A 22,841-nucleotide genomic window follows, 5' to 3' on the forward strand; every position below is an offset into this window, starting at 1 on the left:
ATACGTGATTTGCAGTAGCAGTTGTTATAACAAAGGTGTTTTTCGTTGTGACGGGATCTTCTCATGATATTTATTTCACCAATTTTCTCCTCCGATTGCGAAAACATTCTGTTCGCACCCACCTATATATGGAGAAATGATCATCGCTATTAAATAAGATAAATCAGTGCTCGCACAGCGAAATTTTAGTGCTCGTTTTTTCCCGCGCACCGTTCGAGAGTGGGATGGTATGAAGACAGCTTGAAGGTGGTTCGCTGAACCCTCTGCCAGGCACTTTATTGTGAACAGCAGAGTAATCACGTAGATGTAGATGCAGATGCAGATTAGTAACGTCTCACAACTGCACAGGTTAACAGGTTAACTGTCAAATGTGTTTTTCACCTGGGTCTGCAGCTCGAAGCGTCGAGGTACAATGTTGTTCCGGGTACCTTACCAGATTGCATGTAAAAGGGATTTCACAAATCACAACAGGTATACATTTTGAAGAAAACTCAATGATGCGTTTCTTCATTTACTTGTCGGTAGATATAACTATGTTTGTTCTAATAACTAAATTTAATTATAAATAATTAGTACTTAATTAACATGAAATTCACTAAAACGTCATGCAGATTGACGTGGTTTTTTAAATTATACTTCCTCTCAAATGTCATATAAATGAAATAATATGCCCAGTGGTGAATGAAATATATATTAAAGATAATGTTTTAGTTGGAGTCGAGTCGCCGCCTCAAGGGCGTTTGTTATACGTTGCTCGAACGCCTACTACTTTTTTTTATTTATCTGAATTTCTTTCGTTTTTCTTCGTTGCATTTGTTTGGGGCGGATGTCCCATGACACCCGTTGGAGCTCAATGTTGATCCATTCACTTATTATTTTTTATTACAGAGGGCAGCTAAACCTCTGACGGAATACGCTGAGCTGCCGTGCTGGGGACCACTCGACCGCGATCAACTGTAACGTTCAGTATCTACGCACAGATACATCAGTTACATAATAGATATTTTATCGGAATTGCTGATGTAATGCACCTGACTACTTGAACATTTTGTTGGTTTCGTGGCCTACTAAAGATGTAGGAAGTTTGGAGCAAATCTGTGACAACAACGTTGTGGCCTCCTCTAGTGAGACTCTTGCCCCTTGGTCACTGATTACGTGAGCCACACTGCACTCGTGGCGTATCGATTGCTAGAGACGTTCCTGGCATGGCTCATTGGACTTTAAGACTGAAGAATGGCATTTGTTACGTGTTCGTAAACTACCACATGGATTTCTGTGTCACTGAACACAAGTACTTACATAATTTATTATCTTGCGTGCGACTAACATAAACTCATTATAATAAGGGTTTTCTGAATGACATGGATTTGTGAACCTCATTATCGTGGAAATATTAGGGCAAGGTTGCTCGTCCATAGTTGGTGGGTTACTAACCACGATACAGAGCAAAGCAAGCAGTTACACCAGTTGATACACGGCCGGATCGCAGAGGGATGGAAATCTTTAGGCAACAAAATGGGAGCATCGTGCAGCACATGTGTTTCTTTCCAGATACGAGTTAGAACAGGCTCATAGTATAAGGCGTAATCGATAGAAGAACAGAAACGATGAGAAAAAATTAAGTAGCCTGTATACCATCATTTATCGTCATAACTGTTAATACATTTATACCTTCATAGAAAAATGTTTGCCGTTACTTAAGGAACTATGATTTTAGCCAAGAGTGCACTGTCTCGTCCGAAGCAAATTGACGGCCACGAATGTATTTCTTCAGGGTTCTAAGAAATGGAGTAGAATGGGGAGACGTCAGGACTGTAGTGAAGATGTGTAAAGGCTTCCTAGGGAAACTTCTTTAGTCGAAACAACTTTCTCAACATGTGGATTCGCTCCCAAATAAGATTTGACGAATCACGGCTCTCAGTTTAGCTTGTGTATGCCCTAATAACTATAAAAAAGAATAATTCCCAAATCCGAGGCATATATAGGCAAAGAGGATCTGACGTCCTCGTAAGGTTAATCACTTCTTGAAAGTTACACAAACGACAAAATGATACAAGAAGCTAAAGTAGAGGGGAGGGAGTTGCCAGCCTCTGATTGGCTGATATAAACGTTCGCTTTGGGAGCCACTTTGGAGATGATAACACCGGAACCTGACACTCCTTCCTGAATGTGCGGGAATTCACCACCAACACTGGCGAGCTGTCTGACGTGATTGAGTTTAGTGGTGCACATCGTTGGTCAGATGCTGTAGCTGTATGAATTACCTTTTACCATTTTTTATTTTATTTTGTTATTTCTTTTATTCATTAATCGATCATCTGACTGGTTTGATGCGACCCACCATTAATCCCCCTCCCGCACCATCCTATGCATTTCTGAGTTGCACTTGCCGCCTACTCATCAACTATTGACTGGATGTATTCCAACCTCTGTCTCCCCTACAGCTTTTACTCTGAGCGGTTCCCTTTCGAACCAAGGGGGTTATACCATGCTGCCTTAACAAATTTCCCCCTGTCATCCCTCTCCTTACCATCGCTGTTTTCCGTAAGTTCGTTTCTTCGCCGATTCTGCGAGGAACCTCTTCTTCTTTACCTTACCGGTCCACCTTTGTTTCAACATTTCTGTATAGAACCACATCTCAAACGCTTCGATTCTCTTCTATTATGGTTTCCCCACTATCGCTGATTCACTACCATACAACGTTGTGCTCCAAACGCACATGCTTAGAAATTTCTCCATCGTATTAATGCCTATGTGTGACACCAGTAGACTTCTCTTGACCGGATATGCCCTCTTTGCTTGTGATAGGATTCTTTTTTATGTCATCCCAGCTTCGTCGTCACGGGTTATCTCACATCAAAAGTAGCAGATTTCCTTAACTTCCTTTCACACGAGTGCGTCTTGCGGCTCATCGCCGTGTGGTGGTAGCTTTTCCGCTTGGAAGTAGAGGCACGCATGTAGGTTGCATGCTTTTTTTCTTAACATGTGCATGCGAGTGATTCCTTTAACACCTGTTTTCACGCTGGGCTCCTCTACTTATATGTGAGGAAGGGTATAGCAACGCACCCAGGTGTAAACGCACCTGTATACTGTTCATTCCACTCAACACATCCTGTAATTCAGTTTCATTTTCACCGAGGATAGCAACGTCATCAGCGAATCTTACCATTGGTACCCTTTCACCTTGAATTTTAATCCCTCTCTGCAACCTTTCTTTTATTTCCGTCATTGCTTCTTCGATGTTTTGACAGAAGAGTAAGGGCGACAGGCTTCGTCTTCGTCGTACACCCTTTTTAGCCAGAGCTTCGTTTTTGGCCTTTTAATATTATACACCCCCCCCCCCCCCCCAAGAACCATGGACCTTGCCGTTGGTGGGGAGGCTTGCGTGCCTCAGCGATACAGATGGCCGTTCCGTAGGTGCAACCACAACGGAGGGGTATCTGTTGAGAGGCCAGACAAACATGTGGTTCCTGAAGAGGGGCAGCAGCCTTTTCAGTAGTTGCAGGGGCAACAGTCTGGATGATTGACTGATCTGGCCTTGTAACATTAACCAAAACGGCCTTGCAGTGCTGGTACTGCGAACGGCTGAAAGCAAGGGGAAACTACAGCCGTAATTTTTCCCGAGGACATGCAGCTCTACTGTATGATTAAATGATGATGGCGACCTCTTGGGTAAAATATTCCGGAGGTAAAATAGTCCCCCATTCGGATCTCCGGGCGGGGACTACTCAAGAGGACGTCGTTATCAGGAGAAAGAAAACTGGCGTTCTACGGATCGGAGCGTGGAATGTCAGATCCCTTAATCTGGCAGGTAGGTTAGAAAATTTAAAAAGGGAAATGGATAGGTTAAAGTTAGATATAGTGGAAATTAGTGAAGTTCGGTGGCAGGAGGAACAAGACTTTTGGTCAGGTGATTACAGGGTTATAAATACAAAATCAAATAGGGGTAATGCAGGAATAAAAAAAAAGGAGTGCAGGTTAGCTAGTACAAACAGCATAGTGAACGCATTATTGTGGCCAAGATAGATACAAAGCCCATGCCTACTACAGTAGTACAAGTTTATATGCCAACTAGCTCTGCAGATGATGAAGAAATAGATGAAATGTATGACGAGATAAAAGAAATTATTCAGGTTGTGAAGGGAGACGAAAATTTAATAGTCATGGGTGACTGGAATTCGTCAGTAGGAAAAGGGAGAGAAGGAAACATAGTAGGTGAATATGGATAGGGGGAAAGGAATGAAAGAGGAAGCCGCCTTGTAGAATTTTGCACATAGCATAACTTAATCATAGCTAACACTTGGTTCAAGAATCATAAAAGAAGGTTGTATACCTGGAAGAATCCTGGAGATACTAAAAGGTATCAGATAGATTATATAATGTAAGACAGAGATTTAGGAACCAGGTTTTAAATTGTAAGACATTTCCTGGGGCAGATGTGGATTCTGACCACAATCTATTGGTTATGAACTGCAGATTGAAACTGAAGAAACTGCAAAAAGGTGGGAAGTTAAGCAGATGGGACCTGGATAAACTGAAAGAACCAGAGGTTGTAGAGAGTTTGAGGGAGAGCATAAGGGAACAATTGACAGGAATGGGGGAAAGAAATACAGTAGAAGAAGAATGGGCAGCTCTGAGGGATGAAGTAGTGATGGCAGCAGACGATCAAGTAGGTAAAAAGACGAGGGCTAATAGAAATCCTTGGGTAACAGAAGAAATATTGAATTTAATTGATGAAAGGAGAAAATATAAAAATGCAGTAAATGAAGCAGGCAAAAAGGAATACAAACGTCTCAAAAATGAGATCGACAGGAAGTGCAAAATGGCTAAGCAGGGATGGCTAGAGGACAAATGTAAGGATGTAGAGGCTTGTCTCACTAGGGGTAAGATAGATACTGCCTACAGGAAAATTAAAGAGACCTTTGGAGAGAAGAGAACCACTTGTATGAATATCAAGAGCTCTGATGGCAACCCAGTTCTAAGCAAAGAAGGGAAGGCAGAAAGGTGGAAGGAGTATATAGAGGGTTTATACAAGGGCGATGTACTTGAGGACAATATTATGGAAATGGATGAGGATGTAGATGAAGACGAAATGGGAGATAAGATACTGCGTGAAGAGTTTGACAGAGCACTGAAAGACCTGAGTCGAAACAAGGCCCCGGGAGTAGACAACATTCCATTAGAACTACTGATGGCCTCGGGAGAGCCAGTCCTGACAAAACTCTACCATCTGGTGAGCACGATGTATGAGACTGGCGAAATACCCTCAGACTTCAAGAAGAATATAATAATTCCATTCCCAAAAAAAGCAGGTGTTGACAGATGTGAAAATTACCGAACTATCAGTTTAATAAGTCACAGCTGCAAAATACTAACGCGAATTCTTTACAGACGAATGGAAAAACTGGTAGAAGCCGACCTCGGGGAAGATCAGTTTGGATTCCGTAGAAATGTTGGAACACGTGAGGAAATACTGACCTTACGACTTATCTTAGAAGAAAGATTAAGAAAAGGCAAACCCACGTTTCTAGCATTTGTAGACTTAGAGAAAGCTTTTGACAATGTTAACTGGAATACTCTCTTTCAAATTCTGAAGGTGGCAGGGGTAAAGTACAGGGAGCGAAAGGCTATTTACAATTTGTACAGAAACCAGAGGGCAGTTATAAGAGTCGAGGGGCATGAAAGGGAAGCAGTGGTTGGGAAAGGAATGAGACAGGGTTGTAGCCTCTCCCCGATGTTATTCAATCTGTATATTGAGCAAGCAGTAAATGAAACAAAAGAAAAAATCGGAGCAGGTATTAAAATTCATGGAGAAGAAGTAAAAACTTTGAGGTTCGCCGATGACATTGTAATTCTGTCAGAGACAGCAAAGGACTTGGAAGAGCAGTTGAATGGAATGGACAGTGTCTTGAAAGGAGGATATAAGATGAACATCAACAAAAGCAAAACGAGGATAATGGAATGTAGTCAAATTAAGTCGGGTGATGCTGAGGGAATTAGATTAGGAAATGAGACACTTAAAGTAGTAAAAGAGTTTTGCTATTTAGGGAGTAAAATAACCGATGATGGTCGAAGTAGAGAGGATATAAAATGTAGACTGGCAATGGCAAGGAAAGCGTTTCTCAAGAAGAGAAATTTGTTAACATCGAGTATAGATTTAAGTGTCAGGAAGTCGTTTCTGAAAGTATTTGTATGGAGTGTAGCCACGTATGGAAGTGAAACATGGACGATAACTAGTTTGGACAAGAAGAGAATAGAAGCTTTCGAAATGTGGTGCTACAGAAGAATGCTGAAGATAAGGTGGGTAGATCACGTAACTAATGAGGAGGTATTGAATAGGATTGGGGAGAAGAGAAGTTTGTGGCACAACTTGACCAGAAGAAGGGATCGGTTGGTAGGACATGTTTCGAGGCATCAAGGGATCACAAATTTAGCATTGGAGGGCACCGTGGAGGGTAAAAATCGTAGAGGGAGACCAAGAGATGAATACACTAAGCAGATTCAGAAGGATGTAGGTTGCAGTAGGTACTGGGAGATGAAGAAGCTTGCACAGGATAGAGTAGCATGGAGAGCTGCATCAAACCAGTCTCAGGACTGAAGACCACAACAACAACAACAATATTATACATGCCTCTTGGTTCTTGTACGTATTGTTTATCACTCACACCTTCCTGCAGCTTACCCTTACTTCTTCTTTTCTCAGCATTCCGAACATCTAGCACCATTTCATAATGTCGAAACGCTTCTTCTAGATCGACAATTGCTGTGAGTGTATTTCGAGTTTTCTTCAGTCTTGTTTCCATTATCAAGCGCAAAGAAAATCTGCCTCTCTGGTGCCTTCACCTTTCCAGAACCCAGAATGTCATCTAACTGGTATTTAATTTTCTTTCCCATTCTTCTGCAAATTATTCTGATGATTACGATGACGGTATTTGCTTGGTGGGGCGCTGGAAAGAGCGGTTATCAGCGCCCCTGCTAATTCTCAATGTTTTCAAAGTCCAGTCACGCCACTTATCCCTAATGATAATGAAATTAGGAGGACAACAAAAAAAATCCCCGACGGAACCGGGAATCGAATCCGAGAATCCGGGATTCTGAGGCAAATTATTCTGGTCAGCAGCTTGGATGCATGAGATTTTACATGACAGTAGATAGTTTCGCATCTGTTTGCCCTTCCTATCTTAGAAAATGTAAGGATGATGGTTTATCCGGAAGTCTGCAGGTACGTCGCCAGTCTCATACACACCAACTTGAACAGACGTTTTGTTGCCACTTCCCCAATGGTATTAAAAATTGCGATGGAATGTTTTCCATCGAATCTGGATTATTTGCTCTTAAGTCTTACGGAGCTCTTTTGAACTCTGACACTAGGCATGGATTCCCTATGTCACCCCTAACACGTTCCTGTGTCATCCGTAACTCGTCATCAGACAAGTTTTCCCCCTGATAGAGCCATCCAGTGTACTCTACCCACTTACCTGCTCCCTATTCGCCATTTAACAGTGGATTAATGATTGCAATATTTACATTACCACCCTTGCTTTCAATTTCACCGAAGATTGTTTTGTCTTTTCTATATACTGAATCAGTCTTCCAAACGATCATTTCATTTTTGTTTCTACACAGCCTTCCTGCAATCATTTCGTCTTAGGTCTCCAGGATTTGCTATTTATTTTACTTATAAGGGATTTATGTTGCTATATTCCCTCATTGTCTCGATATTTTTGTACTCCCTTCTTACTTTCATACAGATCTTTCCGCACTAAACTGTGAAACTTCTGTCTACTTTTCATAATTATTTTATTATATCTGAGTCTATATGTACTACAGGGTTTCGGAATCTCTGTCTGACCAAAATGTAATCCAACTGGAGTTTTCTCTTGTCTCCAGATCTTTTCCACGTATACCATCTACACTCGCGATCCTTGAAGAGCATATCACCTAGGTCGCACTCTTCCGAAACACTTTCTTCCACTCATTCCCCTAGGGCCGCATTCCAATCCCTCATGGCTATTAGATTTTCGTCTACCTTTAAATACGGAATTACCCGTCGAATATCCTCACATACTTTATTTGCCGTTCATCTGCTTTGGACTTTTGTATGCACATCTGAATTATCAGTGTCAGCATTAGTTTCTTGTCGCATATAACGAGAACAACACTATCACTGAACTGTTCACAGTTGCGCACTCTCTGCCATACTTTCTTATTTACAACGAAACCTGCTCCAGTTCTGCTGCTGTTTACGTTACCCTACAGTCATCTGACCAGAAATGCTTGTCTTCTTTCCATTTCACCTTACGGAAAATCACAATAAGTAGAGTGAGCCTTTGAATTTGCCATATTAGATTTTCTAGTATCACTACCCCATTCAGACTTCTGACATGGCACGCCGTCGTTCTTAGAACGTTGGTTATTCAATCTTTTCCTCGTGGGCACCTTCCCCTTGGCATCCCTCTCCTGGGTATCTGAATGGGGAATTAACCCGGAATCTTCAGCCAGTGGAGAAATCATCATGACACACAGTCACAGGCCAGATGTTCTTCGCATACACAGTACGTGTCTTTAATGTAGTAGTATCCATTGCCTTCTGCATCCTCATGCCGTTGATCATTGCTGATACTTTCGTATTTATGGGTCAGTTTCTAACACCAACGGTAAGAGAGTGCCTAGAGTCTCTGTCCTTACACTTTCTGCAGGAACGATTGGTGGCCTACAAAATATAGTGAAATAATTAATGCAAGATATAAATAGGGTTTCGTAAAAGTTAGTCAATGATGTATTTTACTTGGAGTGTGACAAGTGTAGTGAAACACTGTAGTATCCTGACTCTGCGTTGATTATTCTGGGTTGGGAACCCGTTGATGTGACTGGTGTACTTATTAGCCTCTGCAAAAGTTGCTGTATGCGGAGTGTTTGATGTATCCTTTGTGTGACAGAGCACAGAGGTGAGGACGTCGGGGAGAGGTAGGGATGGGAGTGGAGGTGGTGGGTGGGGGGTTGGGGTGTCGGTTGTACTTGAGCAGTACAAAGAAGATGGATTCTGCAAGTTATGGAATCTGCATGCACAAACACGACATAGCAATGGGTTTCTTCTTCTCCTTCTACTTCTGCCAGTCCAGAAGTACGTCGTATATCCTGTTCCCGCCACACCATCTCTTCTTGGTGCTCCCACACGATTGCTTCCAACAGGATTATGTTCCATTGCTCGTCGAGGGATTCTTTGAGGTGACATAAGCAATACGTGCTCTTTTCAATCCTATTTATTATGATTACTTTCTTAGTTAAGGCAATACCACCAGTTCTTTTCTTGTTTCTTCAGTTCTTATCCTTTCTTCTCTTTTACACAGTTTCAATGATCTAAGGAATGTAATTTCTTATGTTCAAATTGTCTTAGGCCTTTTCCAAACACATGGCACTATCCACAGTACTGTTTGGTCAACGAGTTTTAAAACAACTTCTATAATGACAATACGTAGTACCATTGTTGTTTTGTAATACTTTGTGGAGCGGCCTCCTGGCTTATTTCTGGTGTTTCGACGACGAGTGGTGTACAGGTGTGGTGACGTGGCGTGCAGGTGGCGTGGCTGCGGCTGCTGTCGGACCGCGTGAGCCTGCTGACGGTGGGCGACAGCGCCTACAGCGCCGACCCGCGGCTGTCGGTGCGCTTCCAGTACCCCAACAACTGGCGGCTGGCCATCGAGCCGGTGCGGCGCCAGGACGAGGGCTCCTACCTGTGCGAGGTGGCCACCCACCCGCCGCGACTCCTCGCCGTCAACCTCACCGTCATCGGTGAGCAACGAGTACTCTCTCTATCCCCAATCGCTGCAATACCTAAAACCTTCCAGCTTGTCCTCATCTGCAGCAGCCCGACACTGCGCAACACTTAGTGTGTTCTCAGCTGTGAATAAAATATTCTCAATTTTTAAACTACGACAATAACAAGCTATATTCCTGATGATGATGGCGGCGACAGCTTTCGAAACCTCAGTGATTTCGTTCGTAATGATGTAACTTGAAACCGGTTATATTCAGGCAGCCCACTATTTAAAATAAAATTAATCAGTCCTTTGGTTGCTTAATGCCGTATCCCTTATTTTGTCCTGACTCGTGCTTACCCTTTTATCACAACTACCACATCCGAAAATCTTCTACGATCCATTATGTATGTATATTCCAGTCGGCCTTGCATTTTTCCCATCCTCTACTGCTCTTTTACGCTCCTGGTTTACTATTTTTCGATGTTGTACCAGTAATCCAAAGAAATTGTCGTTTGTCATGGTAACTATTGTGAATTGGACATCCTCCTCTAGCATTACTTTTCATCAACAGTACTTGTCGTTACCAGTATTATTTTTCGAATGTTAGACAGGTCAATGTTATCTCACCTGCTTTTCTGAAAAGTTACATGTAGTTTTATACAAAGTATGTTACTTTTCCAGCTACAATTTATGAAAATGAATTACTTTATTTTCGATGTTACGATGGTTATTGGGAAAGTAAGAGATGGTTCAGATGGCTCTAAGCACTACGGGACTTAACATCTGAGGACATCACACACATCCATGCTCGAGGCAGGATTCGAACCTGCGACCGTAGCAGCCGCGTGGTTCCGGACCGAAGCGCCTACAACCGCTCGGCCACTGTGGACGGCTCGGAAAATAAGGAACGATCAGTGGCGAAATGGAAAATACAGTGAAAATCTGATGAAGCTTTGCAGAGATGCGTCGGGCACTGTATCTAGTACGCCCGTCGACCGCATATGTCGCTCTTTTCAGTTCTGAGCTCACAGTGAGAACTTAGAGATGGCTGGAAATTAGCGCCTCTCGCCAAGTGTGAGGGGCTGGCGAAAGATGTCGCCGCAATCCACATAACATAGCTGTCATGCGGTTCGTTCTATATTACAATTCTCGGCCGCACTCTGCAGGGCAAATGACGATGCTCCTGCAGCGTTTTCGATGGGACGTGTTTGATCACCCTCAATACAGCCCGCAATTGGCTACCCCTGAGGTTCATGTCTGCTCAAATGAACCGCTGGCTATGAAGATAATATTTTGACAGACAACGAGCTGCAGTCCAGAGTAGAAATTTGTCGAAAAACACTGCTGGCTGTCGTCAGTAACGGGGGAATTGAAAAGTTGGATCAACGCTATGACAGGTTTCTAAGTCTGAGCGGCGACTGTGTAGAGAAGTAGCTAGAAGGTGTAGCTAACCCTTGAAAATAAAACAGTTTTCATTGTCACTGTGGTTTCAATTTTACGACCTATCGTTCCTTACTTTCCGAATAGCCCTCGTACAACCGATAAGTATGAATGCACAGTTAAAATTATTTTCTAAGAAACGTTTAAAATTCCGATTTATTTGGCACACTTAAAATTTCTTTTATTAATTACGCTAGTCTAATACTGATTACTACGTTTATTTCTGGATTTATTTATGAAATAATAATCGAAATTAATAAATTTCATTTATGAAGAAAAATTGTAAGCCCTTTGGAATATGGTTATTATCGCAGAGTGAAGTAGATGCCTCTGATGTAATCGGAGGAATTTTTGTATCTTGAGCGAACAATGAAATTTTGGCTTTGTTAATGTGAAAATTTCGAGAGACTGTCTGATCAAAATGTGACAAAATATATTAACTTAAGAACAAAAATTCGGCAACAACTGTCTTCAAATTTATTTAGATTTACTTAGATCAATTCTACCATGAGGAAAAATTGGAGAATTTGAGCTTCAAGAATCAGGTCCATAGACAAGAAGAACTGGAGTCAACTCCACACGGAAAGCTCAGTACACTACAGAGTATATTGTAATCTTCGCTCCTCTCAAATCTTTCATAAAAGACTTTGGTTATTGTGGACAATAATTGGAATTAGGAAGGAGGGGGTTAGGGGGGAATACAGTGCCTACCTTCCAATGAACTTCTTCGTTTTCTAATTTATGCCCCCCCCCCCATTCATTTTTTACAGACTTCAACCACATCACATTCGAGACGCTTCCAGTTTCTTCTCCTCTGAATGTTCCAAAGATCTGCTCTTAATGTGCATAGGGTGGAATTCTTCGTGATTTATAGTATCAACACATGACAGAATAATTCTAATTCCAGAGAATACAGATGCTGAAAGGTGTCAGTTTTACGCAATCATAATTTTAAAAACCACGCTTGAAAAATACCGAAAAAAATATTTTCAGATGTTTGAAATGACTGTTACGAGCCGACCTCTAGGATCTTAGCTCCAGAGAAACATGAGATATCTAGAGGCAATACAGACCCTACGACTGGTATTAGACTGAAAAAAACTTACGTTTACAGGATACTTTCTCCCAAATTCTGAAGATAGCAAAGATAAAATGTAGGGTGCAGAAAGTTTTCTAAGGCTTGTACTGAAATTAGCTTGCAGCTATGACAGTTGTAGAATATAAAATAGAAGGAGCAGTTAAGAAGTGAAGAAGGCATGGTTGTAGTTTCATCCTAATCAGTATATTGAGCAAACAGAAAAGGAAATCAGGGACATGTTGGTATAGCAGCACGCTCAGCGGGAGGAGAAGATGAGGCAGACGAGCATAAAATGCGCGTAACGGATTAACGATCATGGGAGTTGTGTCTTTTTTTATTTTGCTGCTATTAACTTTTTTTTTTAGGGAAAGGCTAGGCTGCACCTCACAAAATAGATCACAATCAGTTAAGATACAGTTACGCACTGATGAAAGTTTACACAACTCACAGACAAGTTGCACACACAACATCTCTCACTTAGGTCACTGATGCCTGCGGTGACAGGAACGGCATCCGAACGGAAAGTGAAATGCAATAAAGTTGCAAAATTCCTGAGTAAAGTGGATCCCACACTAGACAGAATTAAGCACAGTAGAAGGAAAAAAAAAGTAAAATAAACCAATAAAATATTTGGGAAGGAAATTAAACGTCACGGAGAAGAAACAAAAACTTTAAGGTCACTCTATGAAACTAATTCTGATACAGGCGGCAAAGGGCTAATAAGATCGATTCAACGAGATGGACAGTGTTTTGAAAAAAGATTATAAGGTACCTATCAAGAAAAGTAAATAAAGAGTACACTCTAAGCACGTATTCGGCTTGGCAATGACTGATGGAGTTGCGATGTCTTCCTGAGACATGTCGTGCCAAATTCTGTCCCAATTACAGATCAGATCGTCAAAATTCCCGAGCTGTTTGGAGGGTCCTACCAATAATGACCCAGACGGAGGAGGGATCTGGCGACATTGCTGGCTAACGCAGAGTCTGGCAAGTACGAAGAGAAGCAGTAGAAACTATTGACATATGAGTGGGAGAGCATTTTGTTGCTGAAATGTGAGGCCAGAATTGTTTGCCTTGAAGGGCAACAAAACTGGGAACAGAATATATATCGTCAGCGTACCTCTGTGCTGTAAGGGTGTCGCGGATGTCAATCAGAGGGGTCCTGCTATGAAAACAAAAATTGAACATTAGACCACAGCTTCTGACTGTTCCGCTTATGGCGGGCGACAGTCAGGTGTGCATCCCACCGCTGTCTGGGCCAAACGTCCTCTGACACGTCTTCGCCGGTCATCGGGCTCATTTCGCAGTTGAAATATCACTGAAGACATTTCTGTTTCAGTCAATGAGATTATAGATCGAAGATGTGTCTGTAGTGGTGAGGTACCAATGTGACTGTCGCCCACCATAAGGCCCGACAACTAAGAGTCATGGTCGGGGGTGCCACTTATTTCCATGGCATGACCCCCTTGTTTGTCATCCGCAGGACTCCTACAGTACAGCACTACATCAACGCCCAGTTTTTTGCCCTTCCCAACAAGCCATCCTTGGTTCACATTTCAACAAGATAATGCCCGAACCTCACACGGCGAGAGTTTCTACTGCTTCTCTTCGTGCCTGCCAAACCCTACGTTGGTCAGCGAGATCGCTGGATCTCTCTCCAAATTTAGAACGTTTGGATCATTATTGGCAAGGCCCTGCAAATATCTCGGGATTTTGACGATCTAAAGTGCCAATTCGACAGAATTTGGTACGATATCTGTCAGGAGGACGCCAAAAACTCTATCACTCATTGCCAAGCCGAATAACTGCTTGCCCAATGGTTGCAAGTGGACCAGAGCGTTACTCATTTTCCTACTTTCTGAAGCTCTCTCTCTCTTGAAATGCCGGTTCTTTTTTTCTCTTTGAGTGTAACTGAATTGTATTAATTGAGTGCTCGGGATTAGATTACAAAGTAAGACACAAAACGAGTAGATGGTTTACTCTACTAGAGGACCAAAGTAACTAACAACGTTAGAAGTACAGTAGATGTAAAATGCAATCTAACAACAGCAGCAAAACCGTTTCTGTAGGAAGACCAACGTGTTAACTGTTAACAACGAATATAAATTGAAGCGTCAGGAAATCTTTTTCGAAGGTTCAAATTCAGTAAAACTGTCTTGATCGCAACAGAAATTTATTCATGCTGGCAACAGTTGACGTCCGTACTCCTACGGGTAAAGCTCAGTCCACCGCCACCAGCCGCCATCATCGTGCTTACGATTTAAAGAAGGTCTAAATTACATACCAGACTCGGTTACGAACCAAAATATACTTCTGTTGCGATCGAGATTAACACTTTATACCTATAGCTTTTTACGCTCTATTGGGGGAACATTTTCTACGATTTTAAAAAGCTTTCTGATGGTTTTTATCTGGAGTCTAACATTACATGAAAGTGAAGCAGGGACGACAATCCATTCACTCAAGAAGAGATTAGAAACTTTCAAAATGTGGCACTACATAAGAATTTGCAGATTATATTGGCTAATTAATAAACAGTAGATAAAAAGAATGGTTAAGAAATGAAATTTTTTTTTACGCCTTCACGAAAAAAAGGGATCAGTTGGTAGGACACGTCCTGAGAAAACGAGGAATCTTCGTTTTGTAATAGATTAAGGTTGTGTTGAGTGATGGTAAATCTTTAAAGGGAGACCAAGACTTGACTATAGCAAATAGGTTCAAACGACCCTAATTAAGCAGAGATAGAGAGGCTGGGGCAGGACACTCGAGAGTGGAGAACTACATCAGACCAGTCTTTGGTATGAAGGTAATTGATGACTGTGGAGCTCTGTTGTTGAACAGCTTGTGCCAATCTATTTCTGGTACCTTTCTTGCGTCGGCCATAATCTTATTTTCTAGACCGGTGAGCTATTCCACTTTTTCTACTTTTTGTTCTTCTGAATTTCGATGTTAGGTAAATTGGTACTCTCCTTTCTAATTCTGGGTTAAGTTTGCAGTCCATGCCTTTTAACAGTTCTTGTGGACTGTTTAACACCCGACCCAGATGACAATCTGCGAACAATAACATACGTATGTGGACACCTTGCGTTATTATTATTGTTTGGAAATTTTCTTTCATTTCCTCCATCTGTTCTTCGACATGTAATCTGAATAATATAACCTTATTAAAGCTTAGTGTGAAAACGCTCTGGATATACTTCGCTCCACGACGGAAAAGCATTGACATGCATACCTTGATACACTGTCCAGCCACATTAGTGTGACAGGCTCTCAAATGCCTGAAGAACCAATTTTTGAAGCACGAGACGTGCAACATGTACCGCGAGGGATGTGCAGCCATGCTAACTCCTGTGCCGTAACCAGCTGTGCTAGGTTTTTCGGTTGAGGATCCAAGGCGCGTGCAGCTCAATAGAGGCTGTCCCCCCAATTAAATTCTGGGAGTCTGGCGGCCAAGAGAATTCGGTAAACTCATCCAGAGTCTCTTCGAAGCATTCACGTACACTGCGAGGTGTGTGACACGTTTCATTTCCCTGCTGATAGATGACATTACGCTGAAGATAAACAAACAGAGTATAGAGTTGGAAGGGCAGATGCGTGATTGTGTTGATCTCGTTGTGCCTTCCAGAATGACGATACCACTAAGGAAATGCCACGAAACGTTTCGCAGACCATGACCACTCTCTTTCTTGCAGAGTGGTTTGCTACAGACGTTCCAGTACGGCCAGTAGCTCACCGTAGTTTCCTGGGAGCCGGCATTTGATAACGCCATTTTCTCACACAAGCTATATCTTTTTTTAAACCATGGCGGCATGAGAACTGTTTACTACCTTACTCGTTTCGAAGACTACTTCCACCCTTGGCCTGAAAGCCAATGATGATGCTGTTTGTCCGTCAGGTACACCGCTCCATTTCCGTATTACGACAACGAAAGCACTGTTTTGCCAGTCTCTCTGACACATTTTACATATCCTCCGCTGCTAGTGATGCCATCTTCTGTCTGTGAATGGCTAGTGCACGTTGACCTCGAACAGTGGTTGTGGTCACATTAATGCGACTCCACCGTGTTCTTGTGGATCTACACTCATGCTCATAATTTAAGAATAATTGCAGAATGTGGTGCAACACAACGCGACACTACACAAAACTGGCGCTAATAGCATAGTCACAGAGGGAACACACACGACGCACATCTCTAAGTCCACGGTATATGTGATAAGTTGAGAAAACCGTCCCGAAACACAAGTGCTACGAAACCCCTCCGTTTCCTGCACATGTACCCAGACATCAGTATGGGATATGATCACCATGCACACTTACACAGGACGCACATTGGGTTGGCATACTCTGGATCAAGTGGCCGAGCAGCTGCTGGGGTGTAGCCTCCCATTCATGTACCAATTCCTGTCAGAGCTGCTGAAGTGTCGTAGGTGTTTGGAGACGTGCAGCGATACGTCGCCCGAGAGCATTCCAGACGTGCTCGTTGGGGTTTAGGTCTGGAGAACAGGCAGGCCACTCCATTCGCCTGACATCTTCGGTTTCAGTGTACTCCTCCACGATGGCAACTCGGTGTAACCGCGTGTTATCATCCATTAGGAGGAAGGTGGGACCCACCGCATCCCTGAAAAAGCGGACATACTGGTGCAAAATGATGTCCCGATACACCTCATCTGTTACAGTTCCTCTGTCAAAGACATGCAGTGGTGTACTTGCAGCAATCATAAACATACCCCACACGATCAAACCACGACTAGCATACAGATCCTTTTTAATGACATTAATGGGTTGGTATCTGGTTCCTGGTTCACGCAAGTTGAAAACCCGGCGAGAATCAGTGTTGAGACTATACCTGGACTCGTCCGTGAACATAACTTTGGACAACTGTTCCAATGACCATGTACTGCGTTCTTGACACCAGGCTTTACGGGCTCTCCTGTGACCAGGGGTCAGTGGGATGCACCTTGCAGGTCTCCGAGCGAATAAACAATTTCTGCTCAGTCGGCTGTAGACTGTGTGTCTGGAGACATCTGTTCCAGTGGCTGCGGTAAGGTCCCGAGCAAGACTATCTGCAGTACTCCGTGGCCGTCTGCGGGCACTGATGGTGAGATATCGGTCTTCTTGTGGTGTTGTACACTGTGGACATCCCCTACTGTAGCGCCTGAACACGTTTCTTCTCTGTTGGAATCGTTTCCATAAACTTGAGATCACACTTTGTGGCACACGGAGGGCCCGTGCTACGACCTGCTGTGTAGGACCAGCCTCCAGTCTCCCTAGTGTTCCATCCCTCATAACGTCATCAATATGTGTTCTTTGAGCCATTTTCAACACACAGTCACTATTAGCACGTCTGAAAACGTCTGCACACTTTCTCACTGCACCATATTCTGACATGCACCAACACACCTCTGCGTAGACTGCTGCCACCGCCACCGTACGACGACCGCAGGTCAAATGCACCGCATGGTCATACCCCGAGGTGATTTAAACCCGCAAACCGTCCACCAGAGCGTTGCTTCACCATGTATCAGCATTATTATTAATTTATGAGCATGAGTGCAGATTGCGGCTGAATATTGAATGCACGGCCTCAACAGATCAGCTGCAGACATTTGACAGGTATCAATACAATGCATTACGACTGTGCTTACGGCATATTAGGTCCACCACCGACGAAAGCAGTATTAGCAGTATAAGCATCTTTACCAGTTAGTATACTATGCCTTAGCAGAAAATTTGTTCTGAAACACTTACGCCGCTTGAGGGATGTGGTGACAAACACAGTTTGCGACCTTGCATTGCGATGCTACGCCGATTTGTGGAGTCATTTTTACCGCTAAGCCAGTACCAAAATGTTATTCTAAGAACTTGATTGACTGTAGGAATATATCAAGCAGGTAATAGGCGTGCGCAATAATCTGGACTGTCCTGAGAACCCAGTAATCAGTAACAGAATTAAGGAAGCATTCTCTTATAGTGGCCAGGCGGCCGTATGTGTATACCGACAGGTATAAATACAAGGACTTCTTCGGTTGTGCCTATGTAGATACTAAAAATAAAAAGAGTGATTTCGCTTCATGCAACTAAGCCATGAATATACGGCGTGTCCACAGCAACTATCCAAATCGCAACACTTACCCCACTCTTTACGAACTACATAACATAACATCCATTGACAAGAACAAAGGGAGTCAGTCTTTTACGACAATATGTAGTTCATCCTGTATCAGAAGTACGCAACATCTGTAGGGAGGCATGGTTTGTATGGATGAAGGATCAAGCTGGGATTGTGGGGATTGAGAAAGCTGACCAGTTTGCTCAGGACGCACCGATAAACGGCATCCTAGCGGATGATTTCATTGGGGTAGTTAGAGGCATGGCCAAAACCAACTGGAACATAGCGTGGGAGACTATATTTCCGCGTTAGGGCATTTGGTCCCAATAAATTCATTCGTTTCTACAGAAGGCCCCAAGTGATGCTGAAAAGTTAGCTCTGAAATCCAACACAACTGACTCAGGCATTGAGAGACAGTTTTATGAGGATAATTGCGAGGTAGAGATTCCATCACGGTAGCAACCTGTCCAGCTGATTACGGAACTGCTCCGTATGCGTCATGCACTTCCTTCTCATATGTTGATCCTAATGTATACGATGAATTTAGGCATTTATAAAGTACTAGTGGAATTTGTTTCAGAAGTCTGAATTAAATAATTGTGACTGTTGAGTTTGGTTATGTTTAGCTTAACGGGCCGAGGTAATTCTGTCTGTATTACTGCCTTCGAACTGTCCATCACGTTATATTTTTGGTTATGTACATTAATCACCAAGGAATTGCAAATTTTTAAAAATATTGTAAGACATTTTATGTTTTGACTGACTATGGATATAACCGAAGGACAATAAATTAAAAATATTATCAACTCTGTGTGTGTGTGTGTGTGTGTGTGTGTGTGTGTGTGTTTTGTGTGTCGCTCAATGACGAGGCTATTAGGGGCCATATGAAAATTAGTTGAAACGAAAGTGATTAGAGGAACAGAAAACAAAATGAGACAAAATTGCACTCTCTCTCTCTCTCTCTCTCTCTCTCTCTCTCCCTCCCTCTTTCTCTCCCTCTCTCTCTCTCTCTCTCTCTCTCTCTCTCCCCCTCCCTCCCTCCGAGTATGACCCATGAATGATTACCCAGACAGTCACGCAAGCTCAAATCCTGGAAGACAGCGTCAAAATGGTCATATGTTCTAAGACTCGCAACTGAAACACAAGTAAGGGAAGAGAAAAACTAGAACAGATTCTCAGGAATATGTGGCTGGATGACCAATTGCAAAAATATATGGATACATGATAACACTTACTTGTATTTTCCCATTTCATTATTCCCCTTCGGTGTTTTACGTGTAAATTACTTATCAGGCTCTGCATTTTCTCCCCGATCTCCTAAGAATTGTATTCTATTCCACTTTATAACTTGGAAGACTTTCTCTCTGTAAGCAAGAGCCAACAATAATCCTCAGTTTTCCTTCACTATGTCTCTCATTACTAAGCGCAATGTCGGGACTGTTGTATTGGTATCCTTGCTCTTCCTGAAACCAGACTAATGTTCGCACAGCGCGCGTCCAATTTCTCTGTCTACTCTTCAATTAATTTTTCTGATCACGAGACTACAAGCGCAGACTCTCACACTAATTGCCCTATAGTTATCATTATTATCCGTTTGTGCCTTCTTTGCTAAGCCTCTTGTAGAAATATGTAACTGACTTGTTTTGCAGCTTCTCACATAAAATGATCATAATTATGATACAGATAGTATGACAAACCGCTACTTGGGTATTCTGGGTGTTTTTAGTGTCCAGCAGTAGGTTGCACACGCTACAGGGCACTGCGAATAGCTCCAGATTTGGGCTGATACGAATTAAAAGAATTTATAGCAGTCTTTCGAGTAAGATTCCTCCATTAAGTTTCATTTGTGTATATGTCTGCACGTTATTATCTTTGGTTGCTTTTGGCGACTCACAGTACGTATAAAAGTTGGAAAATAGAATACCTGATTACACTATAACCTACAGGACGACAATTACTGAACTGTACGAAAAAAACGTAAATTAGTTACAAACTACGCCGTGAAAACACTTTGTTCAACATGTAAACGCCACTACAGATATTCGGATTTAGATTATGACATGCTCGATACGTCTGCCATCATTGGCCCTGACGTGGCGCAGACGAATAGCTTAATTCTACACGACAGGCTGAACGTCAGAACATCGATGCTGTCGATGACCACCTGAATGGCTCTTTTCAGCTCAGCAACGGTTTTGTGGTTATTGCTGTACGTCTTGTCTATAATGTAGACGCACATAAAGGAGTCACATGTGATCAGATCCGTAGAAAATTGTGGTCAATCGAGGCCAATGCTAGAGACCTCTCGGTACCTCAGAACCAGAATGCGGCCTCCAATGTGCTCCTCCATGACATTAAACGCTCCGATTAGGTCGAGCTCCGTCTTGCATGAACCAGGCCTTGTCGAAATCAAGGTCACTTTGGATAATGTCTATAATATCATCTTCCAAAGCCTTCACGTACCGTTCGGTAATCACCGTTTCATCAAGGAACATCGCACCGATTATTCCGTTATTGCAAATTGCACACCACACAGTCTCCCACTCAGGATGAAGAGACTTCTCGATCACGAAATGCGGATTCTCAGCCTCCTCAAGTACGCCAATTTTGCTTATTGACGAAGCGACCTCAATTAAAGTGGGCGTCGTCGTTAAACCAAACCACACTAACACCATACTACATCCCATCGTGCCCGTGGCCAACCGTGCAGCCTTAACGTCCTAACGGAAACCGTACAGAAGCTATGAAGACTTCATTTCATGTGGGTCAGTTACTGTCACCCTGTAGGTAGTAGACCATATTACAAAGAGAATTTGTAGCACATCAGGATATGAGACCTGTGCTTCCTCTCGTAAAAGAGGTTTTTGAGGAAATACATGAAAATGAAATCATGCAAAATATGAAACGTTTGCGTACAGGGCTAACGGCAATACCCTATTAACAGTTTCTGATTATTTTCTATGCTTACGGAAAGAATAAAACTAATAGAGAGTTTTAACAGCGGAAAGAAGACGGATGGAGAAGAATTTAAATTGCATTTGTGACAATGCAGCAAGCTTTTGAATATGACACAATGTTGTGTATCTGATATCTGGGTAAACGAACTTTGTGACGAGATGTATGATTTATTTTACTATCGTTTGAATAGAACTACTAACACTGCGTGTGCAAACACTCTGAACAACTACTTCATTGTCAAGTGCTACACAACAGCACTTCTTTTGTACCAAAAGATTCGATTCCATTTACTGTATTTGCAATATAATTGAGTGTCATACTATAACACTGCAACAGCGTATTTACGTAGCTTATACTATGAAGTACCAAGTTCGGTTTATTACGTAGTATGTCCCCAACAGAACAAATAGACCTGTCACGGAAAAGCCACGTATAACACTCCTGTCTGCTACTACTACTGCACCATAACCTCAATGCTAGAAACAGGTTGTGACATAAAACTATTTGGTAAAAGCAATTATGGTACAAAGCAGCAGAGCAGTGTTACCCTCTGGGAGGAATTTTGTTAAGTTGACCGTGTTGTACCTAACAGAGATGGCTTATCGGAAATGAAAGTCAGAATTACGTAAATGTTTGAACAGTAATAAACAAAATTTTGCCCATCTGCACTGTTTAACATATAAAGAAAACGGTCGCCAGCCTAATTAGGCAAAAGAATGATTAACATTCTCGTTGAAGAAAATAGTTATTTGTAATGCTAACGGATAAACACAACCTATACTTGGCCACACGCGAGTGCGATGAACTCTGACACACTCATATGTTTACGGTAAGATTGAAACTAACAGTTGGAGCAGCACAAACTATTTGCAAAATTATAACAGCTACCGAAACACATTATTACTTTCAGGGCTTACACAAAGTGGATAGTCTTTATAACATTACTATTAATATGCACTTCTAATACACAAGAGAAACAAACACTTAGCAAATAAGAGTGTATAACGTTTCACAACAGCAGCTTTCTCATTTTGACTGCATCGAAACACAATGTTAACAAAATTGCAAGAAACTGGCTCACCTTTCAGAATTTACTGCAGATATCAAGGTGATCATTAGCTAAGCAAAATTTTAGAAGCCTCAGTCTTAAGAACTTTTAATTTTGCAGTTGGCAACAGCACTTTAATAAGCAGTTTTAATAGGAAAATTATTTTCAGCAAACAACATTTACTTTAACTCACTATCTTGCCTTATTAACTTTAACTTTCTTTTTACTATGTTCAAGAGGCATTAATTAGCATAACATTGGTCATAAAAGTTCTTTCAATAAGGACACTCGGTAATTACTTTAGTTCAAACGGGGAGGAACCTGAGAGGTGTTATGATGAGGATAAAAATCAAGGTTGGTACATAAATTCATTCTATAAATTACCTTATATTTGAGCACAATAACACATCCATTAAGCTGATCCTTCACTGTACATCATTATAGTAT

General features: G+C 42.2%; 1 protein-coding gene across 1 annotated transcript in view; it reads left to right on the top strand.

Moving 5' to 3' along the window:
* The window catches only part of LOC124709072 (zwei Ig domain protein zig-8-like), a 199,395-nt gene that overhangs the window by 108,077 nt on the left and 68,477 nt on the right, over positions 1 to 22,841 (top strand). Inside the window, exon 3 of the mRNA XM_047240720.1 lies at positions 9,579 to 9,792. Within this exon, the coding sequence (XP_047096676.1) occupies positions 9,579 to 9,792 (214 nt within the window). The remainder of the gene's footprint in view (positions 1 to 9,578; positions 9,793 to 22,841) is intronic.

This window comes from Schistocerca piceifrons, chromosome 7 (assembly GCF_021461385.2).
Source record: "Schistocerca piceifrons isolate TAMUIC-IGC-003096 chromosome 7, iqSchPice1.1, whole genome shotgun sequence".
Classification (NCBI taxonomy): domain Eukaryota; kingdom Metazoa; phylum Arthropoda; class Insecta; order Orthoptera; family Acrididae; genus Schistocerca; species Schistocerca piceifrons.